Raw genomic sequence first — 16327 nt, forward strand, 5'->3', positions numbered from 1 at the left:
ATTTTCCACATTCTGGAAGGGTGATGGGACACATCTCAGGCTTGCTTCAACCAGAACAAGAATCAAACCTGTGCTGTTGGCATTCTCTTTAAGCACAGGTCAGCCATGAAGGCATTGGGCTAATTGACTTATAATTGGGAAATGAATCCTGGTTTGCATTTACTATTAGATATTTTGCTGTTTAGTTGGGTGACTTGTACTTTTTCTTGTAAAATAACTTCAAGAAGAAATTAAAAATCCCAATGGCCAATTTAAAGCAGTTGTATGAAAAGTCTTCAGCCTTTTGTAGTAATAAGCAGATGAAAGCAATATTAATTAAATACTACTTTGTAGGCAACATATACTCTCAACAATCGAAAACCATCTTGTTAATGCTTTGACGTGATTAAAATCTCCCTCACGATTACATTTTCCTCTGTCTCTTAAGTAGATGCACCCTTTCCAGAGTCAACCAAAGCAATTCTTAGCTCCTGAACACTTGCTTTCTTTTCTTATCTCACTGGACGATTTTGAATTCCCAAATTGGCTTTTTATGTGGGTTATCATGAAGATTCCTTCCTTCAGCCAAAATTATGTGAATCTTAAATTCTCAGAAACTTGAGCTCTTCAATCTGAGCACACATACTCAGCTGTGTCCTTGCATGGCATACTATGAAGATTTGCTGCCTTTACCTCTTGGTTCTCTCTACTTCATATTTTGATAGATTGAAACAGGCTTATGAGGTTCAGTGATATTTTAAGAAAACTCCTTGCAAGTGGTCCTACCATGGCTTCCTGTGAACTTTACTCTTCTAAGGACATCTCTATGGCAATGTGAACCACATGAATCATAGAATCTCTGTAGAGTGGAAAGAGACCATTCAGCCCTTCAAAGAGCATTCCATCCAGACCCAGCACCTCATTCTATCCCTGTAACCCTCAATTTACCATGGATCATATCTAATCTGTACACTGCAGATAATTTAGTATGGCAAATCTACCTAACTTGCACAACTATGGACTTTGGGAGGAAACTGGAGCACCTGGACGAAATCTCCACAGACACAGGGAGAACATGCAAACTCCACACACAGTCACCTAAGGTTGGAATCGAACCTGCATCCCTGGTACTGTGAGGCAGCAGTGCTAACAACTGAGTCACTGTGCTGTTCCACATGTCCAGATGGAAATGCAGTTAGCTATGATTTAGTTTGCTTGATTGACTGCATTCTGTCCTGAAACTAACTTGATAACCTAACTTGTACAAAGTCTAACATATTTGTGGGATTTTGAAGGCAAATTGTCCATCCCGTGCTCATACAAATGCTCTCACCATTCTCTACAGGCGTGTACATTGTGCATGTTCTTCCTTGTAAAATAACCTGTCTTTTTTCTGTCAATTCAGCAGAATTCAATAGGTCACGATTTCTCCTCATCGTTTTTACCAAAAGTGAAATGCATGGGCAAAAAAACCCACAATTTTAATGGAATGTTGCATTAATTATGAGTGTCATGTTTTTTGTACTTTCTAGTGTTCTAAGAAATTTGTGAAATATCAGAAAATTGAAAAGTAAAATAGATTCCTTCTGTTCCTTACTTTGCGTCTTTGCAAGGAATAATTTAGAGAGAAATGGTTACTTTTGATTCAGCTTCAGGTCAAACAAACTGGTGCAGTTTTCGAGGTTTGCCATGAAGCAAAAGAATGTCATGTGGGGCAGCACATATTTGCAGTAGCATCATGTCATCAAAACACAATCCTTTATTTTAATGATCCAACTGATGATAACTTCTGAGGTCTCCAAAGTTTGTGGGTTGAAAATTTGAAAAAGTAGATCAGTTTAAAAACTGACAGGGATGAATCTATTACACAAATTATCTAAATGAACCGGTAATTCTATCAGTATAAATTGTACCTACTGTATTTATAATCCATGACTACATAAGTTTAAGAAAGTTTAGTGTTTATTGCCGCACTGTATCTGATTCCAAAGCTGTATGCTGGTTTGTGTTTTATTTATTAAAGAAATTTCCATGTGAAAATATTACTTTAACAAATGGTAGAGCAATTAATATTGAAGGTTTTTAAAATTGTGTTCAGTAGAATACTAATTTTAAAAGTTTTACACTGTATGAAGGCAACTGTTCAAAATGATTGGTGCAGTTTTAATTATTTCAAATTATTTAAAGTTATTCCAATAATAATGTTACTTAGATTTAAGCTAATTCCAGTTTTCCATATTTGCCAGTTTATGGTATCAAGCTATCAGTGTAACCGTAGTGTTAAGGTAACTGAGTCATATTCCTTTCCCCATTCATCCTTTTTGTTTTTTGTTCTCTCTAGCAATCCTACAGTGATACTAGCAGGCCTATATGGCTCCAGGTTTTTGAGTCTGCTTACAGGTTCACTTTGGGCTCAATTGCTGGAGGTGAGTGACATGTCTCAGTGCTGTTTTCTGACCCAGGCCATTGTAATAGAATCCAGTCAGACCAGTACAGATCAGCCAGGGTATAGGCTGTTGTAATAAAGGGCCAACTTTGGAAGGCTCTGTAAAGTTCCTTTTATATTTACTTGTGATCAGAAGATCTGATGGAGTATTACCATGCCATGTCTGGCTCCAGACTGTCTTCAGGACAAAATCTGAACAATTACATACATCTTCCAGACCCAGCAGTGAATCATGCTAAATATTTGGTGGGAAAAAGAAAAAAAAAAGTTTAAGGAATGAACTTAAGAATATCTTGGGCTAAGCTAAAATGTATGCTGTTTTAAAACTTCTCTACACGATGGCAGTGGAGAGAAACTACTCAAAATAATAAATACTCTTTGATTTTACATTCTGCTTCCAATTTCAGAAGTGTCTTTACTGCCTTATACTGAACAAAAATTGTAGGTAATGCAGAATTTCCATAAATGAGTGCTAAATTTGACAAACTGCCGTACTTTACCATACTTTGACATGTTGATAAAACTAAGTTCAAGAGACACATTCATATAGACTTTTTATACGCTACTGATAGAGGTGAAATTTAAAAACTAACAGCTATAATTAGAAATAGTATTCTGTAACAACCATAATATCTAAATGGGTCTTAATTCTGAACACAATATTCTATTATTTTTGACATATTCTTTTTCAATCAAACTTTATCATATTTTGTTTAAAACGCTACAACAAAATTTGAAGGAAAGATACAAGATATTTATTTAAAATTCTGTTTCACTGTAGAATTAGTGCATTTCCATTCAGGCCAGTAGTTACCATTGAACATTATCTACATAGATATTTGACATGCAATTCAGCTGCAGTTCATCTTAACCCCATAACAATGTTATTCAGGGTGAAAAGATATTAAAATGAACATGGATAGTAATTGGAGGGTTTGTTTATATCTAAAACAAACAAAGCTATTGTGGTTGCTGTAAACTAATAAGTGACAGCAGGCTGTTGAACCTCTAGTAATCTGCTACTGTGCTGCTTACAAAGGTGTTCCATTGTTTATACTGTTTCTGCTTGCTTCGTCTTTACTTGATCCTGACCTGATTTGCTTTCTTGCATCAAATTTATTGTCCAAATTGTTACCTTTTGTTGCTGCAGGAGTTTTGCATTTGTTTTGTTCAGAATCAGGCATACTATTCTGCTTATTAAAACCTGTGCATGATTAGAATTGTCTGGCGCCTCTTGGTTATGTTTCATTTTCATCGATTTGAAGTTAGATGGCTCTATGCTACAGTCAGGCAAAAGTCTAGTATAAGTGTAAAAGCTTTGACCTGATGGCATTACTGAAGTTTTGATGAAATTTTAACTTCAACATTCAGAAGGTGTTTTTGGAGCCAAACCAATAACTATGCTCTGGCAACAGTCACAATGATGAGAAGAGGCTACAGTAAAATATGACCATTAGATCGGGGGTAGCACAATTAGGCTTTTCACTCCATCAGGTTTGTTCCATCATTCAGTTCATGGTTGACCTGATAACTTTCACCTCTACTTTTCTGCTATTTCCCCATAACCTTTGATTCCCTTACTGATTAAAATTTTTTCTATCTCCATCTTGATTGTACTTAATCCAACTGGTGCAGCTCTCTTCAGTACTCTGAGAAGAAACTCCGTCTCACTGTCTTTAAATAGGTAACCCCTTACTTTGAGATTATGCCCTCTGGTCCCAGTCTTTTCCACAAAGGTAAACAGTATGTCTGCCTCTATCAGTCAAGCCCCCGAGGAATCTTGTATGTTTCAATAAGTTCTCCTCTCATTCTTCTTAATTCTAATGAATGCAAGTCTAAACGCCACCATACCCAGATCAGGCACATACAATCAGCACTCATTTAGTTTATGATTTTTAGGGCCCAATTGTTCCTGGTCAGACTTAAAATGAATCCCAGTATCTCAATCATAAAAAGAAATAATAAAAATATTTTATGGACACGTAAGAAAGATGTTTACCTTTGACAGGCTAAATGTACAGTTGATGTTTTCTGTTTTGGGAGAATCTAGAACTGGGAACTCTGATTAAAAATAAGTGGCTATTCACTTAAAAGCAACGAGGTTTTAGAATGCTTTTCTTGAAAAGACAATGGAAGCAGGATCTTTGAATATTTTGTAAGGCAGAATTGAATAGGTTCATGGAGGGCAAGAAGCTGTAAAGTTATCAAGATTAGATAGAAATGTAGAATTGAGATTACAGTCAGATAACCATGATCTTGTGAAATGGTGTAGCAGGTTTGAAGTGCTGAATGGCCTGGTCCTTGCTCATATGATTGTACTAAGGAGATAATAACATGGCATTTATAATGTCAGAATTCTATCAGGTGGAGCCAGTATGGTTTGTGAAATGAAAGGAACATTTGACAAATTGGTTGGGTTCTTTTGATCAAGTAATAGGCAAGGTGGAGGAAGAGGAACCTGTAGTTGTGGTCTATTTGGATCTTCAAAATCCATTTGATAAGATGTCAAATCAAATGCTACTAGAAAAAATAAGATCCTGTGATGTAGAGATGGGGAATGCATTTGTATTAATGGAGGATTGACTGGCTAACAGCATGCAGAGTGTGTGGATTAATGGGTTATTTACAGGTTGGCAAACTGTTATATCGGTGATTTGGATTAAGGGCAAACATGGCTAAACTTACTGATGGCACAGTAAATAAGTTGTCAGGACGGCATAAAGTGTCTGCAAAAGGATTTGGATTGGTTACCTGAGTCCGATGCAATTTGACAAATGGAGAATGATTTGAAAAAATGCGAACTTGTCTATTTGGAAAGGAAGAAATGAAAGCAATATTATTTGCATGGAGAGAGACTGCAGAACTCTAAGCTATTGCAATCTTGGTGCATGAATCACAAAACATTGATTTATGGGTACAGCAAAAGTGATTCAGAATGAAACAGGAATTTCGTTTATTGCACTGGGTATAAAAGCATACACATTTGGAACTGTTGGTAGAGTTGCAGAAAGCGTTAGTTGAACTGCATCTGGAGCTATGTGTATAGTTTTATTTAAGAAAGGATATAATTTCATTAAAAGCGGTTTAATGTAGAAATAGTGCAATAGAAGCAGTATAGACTTGACTGATTCTGGAATGACAATGTTATCCTTTTTGGAAAGGTCTTGACTGATTCTGGAATGATAATGTTATCCTTTTTGGAAAGGTTAAGCTGATTGAGAATGTAATTTAGAAGAATGGGATGACCTTAGTGAAAGAAGCAGGAGGCAGCATCATAGGATGGCTGATTTCCCCTTGTGGGGGTTAAGACAAGTGGCCAGAGTTTAGGGGTGTCCCATTAAAGGTTAGAGTGATGAAAAAATTGTTTCTCTCAAAGGGTCACCAGTGTGTGGAATTCTGTTCCCAACAGAGCAATGGAGATTGATTCATTGAATATGCCCAAGGCTGAATTTAAAAGATTTTTAATCAAAAGGGAACTGTGTATATTGGGTATGATAATAGAGTTCAGGCCACAATCATAACAGCTATTATCTTGTCAGAAACAAAGTTAGAAATTGTTGGAAATACTCAGCAGGTCAGGCAGCATCTGTGGAGAGAGAAAGTATAGTTACAGTTTTGGGTCCAGAGACCTTCAGAACAGATAACAGCTAGGAAAAGGTTGATGAGAAAGAGCAGGGGAGAGGGGAAAGGGTAAAAATGATAGGTGGAGATGGTACCCAGATAGGTTAGGCAGATAAAATAATGGGTAAAGGTCAGCCTGGAAGAATGAATAGCTGCTGGTGGGGACTGTTAGTGGCTGACAATGGGTTGTTTGTGGAAGCAGTCCATGTGATGACTGGTATGTGAGGTTGGGGCAAGGAGATGGGAGAAGGTGAGCAGGCCATAAAGTTGTTGAACTCCATATTGAGTCCAGAAGGTTGCAGAGTTCCCAAGCAGAAAATGTTATTGAGTCTTATCAAATGGCTGTAAAGTTTTATGTTCCTTTGAGTGGGTCTAGAAGATATGTGAACAATGAGATAACATCTGATCAAGTAGAAAGTAAAAACTTTTTAAAAAGCAATCCGAAGTGGCCAGTCAGAAGATGAAATGTTCTGCTGTTCGAGCTTGAGTTGAACTGCAGTTGGGACACTGCAGCAGGTAAGGTTACAAAAGGCCAGAGTACAGCAAGATAAGAGAATTGAAATGAGAAACATCCAGAAGCTCATCTTTGTTAATGGACTGAATTGGATGTGTTCATATTGCAGTCCCTTGTCTGCATTTAGACTCCCTAAATGTGGATAGGACTACATAATAAATGGTGAATTCATTGTGCTAGATGCATTTGATGACATCATGTGGGAGGTCACAGGAATGACAGAGGATGATCCCTTGAATATGGAAGCTGGTTTGGGTAAGGAGATGAGGACAAGGATAGCCCTATTGTGGTTCTTCGAGGGATGTAGTGACAGAAAAGGTTTATGAATTCGAATTAGCCCCTCCCAGCAACATCAATCCTTTTACATGCTCCCTTTTCACCAGCTGTGGCCAAGCTTTGTTTCCTGTCAAATTAGCCAGACACCACCACCACATAACAAATCCGTGCAGGTGGCCTTGAATCTTTGAAATTTCAGTTGAATTTCTGTACTGCTGTTTATATGTTTATGCACTTCTCGGCACTTTGGCTGCACATTTAGTCCTATTTCCCTCTAACTTTTCCCCACTGTATTAACTTCTGTTAAGTGTCATAATCTCAAAGCCTTCCATCACGTTATCCCTCATTCTTTTTTCAAGAGAAACAGAATTGCCCTGTTCACCCTCTTCCATGCTTTCCTTATAATTCTTAAACTCTTTTTATAATCTTTGATTTGATTTATTATCACATGTACTGAGACACAGCAAAAAGTATGGTTTTACATGTTAACCAGAAAAATCATACCTTACATCAGTGCATCAGGGTAATAGAACAGAATGCAGAATAAAATATTATAGCTGCAGAGAAGGTGCAGAAAAAGATCAATTTTAATATGACAGGTCTGTTCATAAGTCTGAAAACAGCAAGGAAGAAACAGTTCCTAAATCAGTTGATATGTGTTTTCAAACTTTTATATCTTCTGCCGAACAGAAGAGCGTATAGCCAGTGTGGGAGGGGTGCTTGATTATGTTAGCTGTTTCCCCAAAGCAATGGGAAATGTAGATGGAGTCAATGGAAGGAAGGCTGGTTTACTGGGTTGTGTTCACAATTTTCTGTAATTTCTTGCGGTCTTGCACAGAACAGTTGCTAGATCAAGCTGTGATGCATCTGGATAGGATGCTTTCTATGGTGCATCAATAAAAATTACGAAGAGTCATTGTGGATATACTGAATACCCTTCGTCTTCTGAATGTGCCTTTGTGACTATGGCGTTAATGTGAAAGGGCCAGGTAAGACTGTTGGTGAGATTTACTCCTTGGAACTTCAACCTATTGACTACCTCAGTCTCAGCACCATTGATACAGATAGGGCATGTCCTCCACCCAGCTTTCTCAAGTCAATGACCAGTTCCTTCATTTTGCAGACGTTGAGGGAGAGGTTGGTGTCTTTACACTATGCCACTAAGCTGACTCTTTCCTGTATTTTGTCTCAGTGTTTGAGATCCAACCCATTACAGTGGTGTTATCAGCAAATGGAGTTAGGGCCGAATTTCACCACATGCCATACTTGTGTACAAGGAGTATGGTAAGGGGCTGAGTACACAACCTTCCAGAGAAACACTGTTGAGAATTGTTATGGAAAAAGTGTTGGCACCCATCCTTACTGATTGTGCTCTATGGGTCAAGAAGTCAAGGATCCAGTTGCAGAGCGGGAAGCAGAGTCCTAGGTCTCAGAGTTGGGAGATGAGTTTGGCAGGAATTGTGGCGTTGAAGGTGGAGCAAAAGCGAATAAATAGGACTTTGACGTAGGTGTCCTTTTAATCCGCATATTCAAGGGACAGTTGTAGGACCAGGGAGATAGCATCCAGACCTATTGTGACAAAGGCGAATTGCAGTGCATAAAGGTAATCTGAGAGGCCAGAGATGATGTGTTCCATTATTAACCTCTTGAAGTACCTCAGTGATGGATGTCATTAAGGCACATTGCCTGATTTTTCTTTGGCACTGGGATAATAGTAGTCTGTTGTGGTTCTGTTAGCTGAGCTGGGAATTTGTGTTGCAGACGTTTCGTCTCCTGTCTCGGTGACATCCTCAGTGCTTGGGAGCCTCCTGTGAAGCGCTTCTGTGATGTTTCCTCCAGCGTTTGTCTCTGCCGCTTCCGGTTGTCAGTTCCAGCTGTGTGCTGCAGTGGCCTGTATATTGGGTCCAGGTCGATGTGCTTAGTTGATTGAATCTGTGGATGAGTGCCATGCCTCTAGGAATTCTCTGGCTGTTCTGTTTGGCTTGTCCTATAATAGCAGGGTTGTCCCAGTCGAAGACAAAACCCTAGCCAGAGAAACAATAGCTAACCTGATGGACATACAGAACAGTCAACAAGACAGGGAACCTATCAACAAAGAATGCATACTCAAGCTACTTTACCTGTGCCTCACAACACACTTCACTTTCAACAACCAAATATATGAACAAATCAACGGCACACCCATGGGCTCACCCATCTCTGGACTCATAGCAGAAGCTGTAATGCAAAGATTAGAACATATACAGTCTTACCGCAAATTCAACCCAAACTCTGGGTCAGATATGTAGATGACACCTTTGTAATCATTACAAACACAGAAATAGAGAACACACACTGGATCATCAACGCCACACTCACAGGAACCAGATTCACTAGAGAGGAAGAAAAGGCCAACCAACTCCCATTCCTAGACATGATGGTACAGAGAGCACCGAACGGAGAATTCACCACAAAGGTATACAGGAAAACTACACACACAGACCAAGTCCTGAACTATGAAAGCAACCACCCCAACACATACAAAAGAAGTTGCATCAAGACACTGTTCAAAAAGGCCACAACACATTGCAGTACAGAAGAACTGCAAAAAGAGGAAGAAGAACACCTCTACAATGTATTCGCCAAAAACGGATACCCCGCAAGTTCATCAACAGATGCCTAAGGGAAAGACAACGGAATGAGGACATGCCACAACCCAAAGGACTAGCCACGTTACCATACATCAAGAACATTTCTGAACTGACAGCCAGACTACTACGACCACTAAGACTCATAACAGCAGACAAACCAACAGCCACTCTCAGACAACAACTCACCAGGACGAAGGACCCGATACCCATCATGTGCGAAACCAACGTAGTGTACAAAATCCCCTGCAAGGACTGCACAAAACACTACATAGGACAAACAGGAAGACAGCTAACAATCCATATCCATGAACACCAACTAGCCACGAAACGACATGACCAGCTATCCTTAGTAGCTACACACACAGATGACAAGCAACATGAGTTCAACTGGGGCAACACTACTATTATAGGACAAGCCAAACAGAGAACAGCCAGGGAATTCCTAGAGGCATGGCACTCATCCACAGATTCTATCAACAAACACATCGACCTGGACCCAATATATCGGCCACTGAAGCAGACAGCTGGATCTGACTACTGGAAGCAGCAGAGACAAACCACTATAAATGCCGAGGAAACAACACAAGCGCTTCACAGGAGGCTCCCAAGCACTGAGGATGTCACGTAGACAGGGGATGAAACGTCTGCAACACAAATTCCCAGCTCGGCGAACAGAACCACAACAATGAACACCCAAGCTACAAATCTTCTCACAAACCTATGATAGTAGTCTTCTTGAAGCAGGTGGGAACCTCACGTTGTAGTAAAGAGGTTGAAGATGTTTGTGAATACTCCTGCAAGCTGATCCATGCAGAATCTGAGTGCATAACCGGGACTCCCTCTGGACCTGTCACTTTCTGTGGTTTCACTCTGCAATGGTGACTATGGGTACAGGTGCACCTCGAGACTGTGACATCATTTCATTGACCTTCTGTTCAAAATGAGCATAAAATGCAGTGCATGCAGTGAGCGGATGCAGTGTTGTCAGCGATTCTACTCAACTTTGTATCCCTCCAAAGTTTCTAATTCTTTGTTATTTTATGGTGCCAAGAATTGTTCTTAATCCTCCAGGACTGTTCCAAATACAGATTTAGCAAAGGTTATTTATTTTTCAGTTCCATCCCTAATTTACCTTTAATTTATGTTGCTACTTCTGATCCTTTGTTTTGAACAAGTTGCAATTGTAAAGTGGAATTTCTCTCACTAGCAGAAAGTAAGAAATTGGTCCTCCTAAGATTACATGAAAATATAGGAAGATGTAAATTTATGCAGGGGGTGGAGGCATGAAATGCTATATTTCATACAGTCAAGAGTGTCGTTGCTCATAGTGTTCGGAGAAATATGGAAGATAATAAGCTAAAAGGGGCAGTACAGAGAAAAGATGAAATACATTGATACTTTTACATTGACTAGATATTTAAAAATACAAGCAAAGAATTGAGATTCACTTCTGAAATGAAGGCCAATCGGGGAAGTAATGCAGAGCTTTGTTTGGGGTGCTGTGTGCCATTCTAGTCACCATACTACAAAACGGATAGACTGGGGAATAAGAGCAGGCCTGGTAGAGGTCTTCACTTCCTGAAAAGTTTTGATATGGTAGGCTTGAATCACTATTCTCTTGAGAGTTAGTTGAGAATCAAAATGACAAAAATACAAGAAAGCTGCTCACAAATCAAATGAAAAGTTTGTAAATAAGTGTTTTCTTTGGAACAGAGAAGGTTGAGGAGGGACTTCAAGGAGGTGTCAGATTGAGGTGCATGGGTAAGGTGAAGAAACAGCCACTCTGCTTGTTTGATGGGTCAGTAACAAGGGGCTGTAATCTTAGTGAGAAGTGGGAGGGTTAAAGGGGATTTGAGGAAAAGTTTTTCACTGTAAGGGTGGTGGAGGTCTGGATGTACTGTCTGAGAAAGTAGTTGAGGCAGAACTCGGAACACTTAAAAAAAAAAAAAAATTTGGATGAGCACTTGAAATGTCATATCATTCAAGGCTCAGGACCTGATGCAGGAAAGTAGGAATAGTATAATTAAGAATATTTTTGGTGGGACGGATTCGATGGGCCATAAGTCCTCTTCTCTACTGTAAGATTCTGTGAATGTCTACCTCACACCTATATTTAATGAGCATCAATACATTTAAAGTGAGCCTTATTGTTTACATGATGGAGAAGAAAACAGAAGGATAGTCATGTTGGAAAAGCCTCGTGGAATATAAATACTGTCATAAGCCAATTGGATCAATTGACCTGTTTTGTGCAATACATTCTTTGCACATTCATCTTAGTGGTCTTACTTCCTCAACTCTTCACAAATTTCAGATAATCCAGAACATTAGTGCTCAACTCTTATAGTCTGATCTCGCAAGTACTTCTCAAGCATTTTGCCTCCATTCCGAAAGAATGTAGTACCTTTGCCCCAATTGGTTTGTTGTGTCTTCTGGAAGCAGCCTATTACTGGTCCATGGCTAAACTGGTAACTGTCAACTCTGATTATGGTTTAATTTTGTTTTATGAAAGTAATGTCTAATGATGCAAAATTCTAAATCATTGTAGTTTTAAAATTAATTATTTGAAGGAACAGGTATATTGGTCATTTTGAGATTTTAAACAAAACGAATGTTCAAGATCAATGGAAATGTTGTGCCTGCTTAGCAATATCATTTGTGATCTTGTTCTTGACAGTTAATTGTATAATTTTAATAATTCTGGTAAAATACTGAGTCAACATTGTTCACAATTTTCTTACAATTTTCTAAAGGTTAGTTTTCATATACAAATATATGCACCATTTATTGTCATGTTGGTCAGTTCTGTTCGTTATAACAGTTTTGTTTACATTACAACATTATTGACAGTTAAACTATCAATGCTCCAGACATTATCAAGGTAGTACATCATGAAAACCTAAAACGTTAATCCAAGTGTGTTAAAGGTAAAATCATATAACAGAATTAGATAAGTGATTCAAAATAGTGATGATAGTAAAGTTGATTTTCATTTGTTTGCCTTACCACCTTATTAAATAGGCACTAAAACTATTGAGCTTCAAAGGCAATGATAGCAACTCAGGAGCTTTTGAAATTGGCCACAGCCCACGCCCCTCCCATTTATCTCACCACCTCCGAGGCTCCCAGCCCCATTCCTCATAAAGGGCTTATGCCCGAAACATTGATTCTCCAGCTCCTCGGATGCTGCCTGACCTGCTGTGCTTTTCCAGCACCACACACAATCGACTCTGATCTCTACATCTGCAGTCCTCGCTTTCTCCACAGTTCATAGGAGGCAACTGACTTTGTTGTTTGCTTTGCAGCACTGCATCAACGTTATCTTGTAATTTTTCAACACACAAAAGTTAGTAAGTTTGAAATGGTTTATTCCTTTCAATCTATGGCTTTAAACGACAGGAACAGAAATATTTGTACTCCAGGTAATCAAACCAAATTTCTTGGCGGAGAATATCACCTGTACCCTCAACACTAGCTCCATAGCCAAGAAAGCCCAGCAGTATCTCTACTTTCTGTGCAGGCTGAGGAAAGCCCACCTCCCTTCCCTTATCCTCACCACATTCTACAGAGGGTTCATCGAGAGTATCCTGAGCTGCTGCATCCCTGCCTGGTTCAGGAATTGCACCATCTCTGATTGTAAGACCCCTACAATGGATAGTGAGGACAGCTGAGAAGATAATCAGGGTCTCTCTTCCCTCCATTATAGACATTTACTCTACATCCGAAAGGCTAAAAGCATTGTGGAAGACCCCACACACCCCTCACTTAAACACTTCTTCCTCCTGTCATCTGGCAGACCATAATGGAGCATACGGTCTCTCGCGGACAGACAGTGCAACAGTTTCTTCCCCCAAGCCATCAGGCTCCTTCACACAGTATCATCGGGCTCTTTCCCATCTGAAATTCTTCTGTATTGTTGCTGGAAAAATGTCTATTATTCATCATTTTTCTGTTACATTACTGTGCGTGTTTTGCACTTGTGCACTTTATGCCGCATACAATTGTGTAGTTTGTGCTGTCCATGTAGCACCCTCGTTACTGGAGGAACACTGTCTCATTTTTACTGTATCAGTGTATATGGTAGAAAATAACAAAAAATCTTCTCTAACAAGACCTGATAAGCTTATGGAATTGCTAAAAATAGTTGGTACTGTAAAAGTAGCACCTTTGTAGTTGATTTCAATGATGCTGGAAATTGGTTCTAGGAATGTATGTTATATACCCTATTATTTATTGTAAGCATAAGCTTTGTAACTGTTCGAGACACTATTTAAATTTTAGGAACTAATGTGATTATTCATAATGACTTAAAAGCTATTCAACTGAATTTACCATTCTCTTTTTTTCATGTAGCGGTGGGAGCTACTGCAGTTTATCCTATCGATTTAGTGAAAACAAGGATGCAGAACCAGCGCTCTACAGGATCCTTCATTGGAGAACTGATGTACAAAAATAGTTTTGACTGTTTTCAGAAAGTTGTACGATATGAAGGCATTTTTGGCCTTTACAGAGGTAGGAGTTTAATCCAGTTATACAGTTCTTAATAATAAGAGTGTTGTGAATGTATTTTTTTTTCTTAGCCGTGAAAGAAAGTTATCCAATTCCTCACTTCTACTAAGAACAATAATATGCTTTCAGTTCTGTACTTCCAGTAACATGGCAGTTTTGTAATGATGTAGATGAAATTGCAAAATCAGTGGCATAAGATATTCTGAATTTGAGCAGATTGGGATGCACAGGAAATAATGTTTTATTTAAAAATAAATATTTTTGTTCCATTATAGATGCTACCAATGTATAATATATTAATTTTTCATTGCCCAGAGCTACTGTGAAAGTATCTTTATATCCCTCTCTCTACACCAAAACTCCTCTTGTATAATGTTTGAAAGACATCCTGCTCATTCCGTCCATCACCACTTTTTTCAACTTGGGCTTTTTAGATCTCGTGGGTTCAAATTATGTTTCCTACTGAATGAATAGATTAATGAAACTCAGATGAAAAAAAAATGCATATCTGGTCCAAGCCATACTTCCTGTTGCTCCATGTTTTTGACAACATGGGTCCAAATATTTAATGGTTGTCTTTGGAGAATCAGATAAAGTAGTCTGTTCATACTTTTCATTCTGATTGTCAGGAGTTTAAAAAAAACACTAACTGAGCAAATCTAACTGAAGATAAATACCACTAATACCTTTCTAAAATAAAGGAAATACGAATAATATATAAAACAAGTATCCGCAGGTGCTGGCAGTTTGAACAAAAATAGCAATTACTGAAGAAATTCAGCATGTCTGGCAATATTTGTAGAAAGGAATCAGGGTTAATGTTCTGAGTCCAGTGTCCAGTTCTGAAGAAGGGTCACTGAATTCAACACTAACTCTGATTTCTCTCCACGGATGAGTAGGCTTATCAGGATTTCGTTAATTGACCAAGATATGTCTTACTAAGTTGCATGATCTGCCTATTAAGAAAAAAAAATCAAGGAAACAAAATTACAAAGAATATCCACCTTTCAAGCTAAGCACAATTCTGTTTCTAAGATGTATTCCTTTTTATTATTGTAATAAATGAAAACTAGATTGCTAATTCAGATCAAGGAAGGAGAGACTGCCATCTGCTGATGACTTATTCCAGAAAACATATTAATTGCAGAGTTGGTGTTCTCTGACCTTAATGAGAAACTTTGACTGGCAGCACCAGGTATGCATGACTGCTTTGGCTGTGGACCAGCAAAAGTCACTCAACAGTTTTTTTTAAGAAGCAGATCAGGTTCACTGGCAGACATAAAGCATATGAAAAGGACTAAGGCCATCATTCTAACCTTTGAAAAAGAAACAGATTTGATGCATACAGAGGAAAAGCAGTCGATCATGTGGTTCTACTAGGAAGTTTAACTTTCTTGATTAACGTAATTACTTTGAGTATATTTCCATGTTAAGGTCAGTTGTAGCATAGCTCCCTGTTTCGAATAACTTGCTCTGTATTTTTGGGTGTTGCAAAAACCTTCCTTGAACCTTCATTAGGCTTTTAACATACATGCCTGCTGTGCACCTTAAAATGTTTCTGCATTCAGAGTACTGTATAATTCAACTTATTGATGAACTCTGACATAATTACTCTACTGCAAGGGTCGGGGCGGGCAGGGGTGAGATGCAGATGGAAGCCTGGATTGTACTGCTGGTACTCGGCCAGAACAGTCATGCATACCTGGTGCTGCTAGTAAAAGGTCCTCATTAAGCTCACAAACACCAGCATGTCATTGAGGTAGTTTTCTGGAATAAGTCATCAACAGATGGCAGCCTCTCCTTCCCTATCTGAATGAGCAATCTGGATTTTGTTTATTACAGTAAAAATAAGTACATGTCACAGAAACAGAATTTTGCTTAGCACAGAGGGTGAACATTCTTCTTAATTTTCTGTTTTTGTTTGATCAATGGGTAGAACATGCAACTTGGTAAGATACATCTTAATAAATTAATTTGAGGAAATCTTCCTCATACAATTGCTCATACTTGCCTTCATTTTAAGAAAAAGTATTGTTGGCATTTATCTAGCATTTATTGTTATACTGTTTCTCAATATTTCTGCTTTTTATTTTTTCTGTGCAGTTAAGGTATTTTTGGAAGGAAATATCTTCATTTGAGTATGTTTTACTCAAATTACAGTCCTGTTTTATAGAGAAAAATGTTGATTTGGTGTCTTTTGTAGTGATGTAGCCTGACAATGTAACATAAATATTCTATAATTTAAAAATTGTTACAAGCCAAGGGAACTATGTTTTTGCTTGGGTTGGAGCTTCATGAAAATAAGCATCCATCCTGTGGAAGGCTTGTCAGTCCCTCCGATATAATGCTAGA

At 38.5% G+C, this 16327-nt stretch overlaps 1 protein-coding gene across 3 annotated transcripts in view; it reads left to right on the forward strand.

The window, feature by feature from the left end:
* slc25a12 (solute carrier family 25 member 12) overlaps window positions 1–16327 on the forward strand; it is a 118671-nt gene that overhangs the window by 59307 nt on the left and 43037 nt on the right. For all 3 annotated transcript variants that reach the window (XM_043693649.2, XM_043693650.2, XM_087989037.1), the window contains 2 exons: window positions 2321–2405; window positions 13820–13978. In XM_043693649.2, the coding sequence (XP_043549584.1) occupies window positions 2321–2405; window positions 13820–13978 (244 nt within the window). The remainder of the gene's footprint in view (window positions 1–2320; window positions 2406–13819; window positions 13979–16327) is intronic.

Source organism: Chiloscyllium plagiosum, unplaced genomic scaffold (assembly GCF_037043375.1).
Source record: "Chiloscyllium plagiosum isolate Xiang-an unplaced genomic scaffold, Cpla_swu_hap1 HiC_scaffold_7, whole genome shotgun sequence".
Classification (NCBI taxonomy): Eukaryota; Metazoa; Chordata; class Chondrichthyes; order Orectolobiformes; family Hemiscylliidae; genus Chiloscyllium; species Chiloscyllium plagiosum.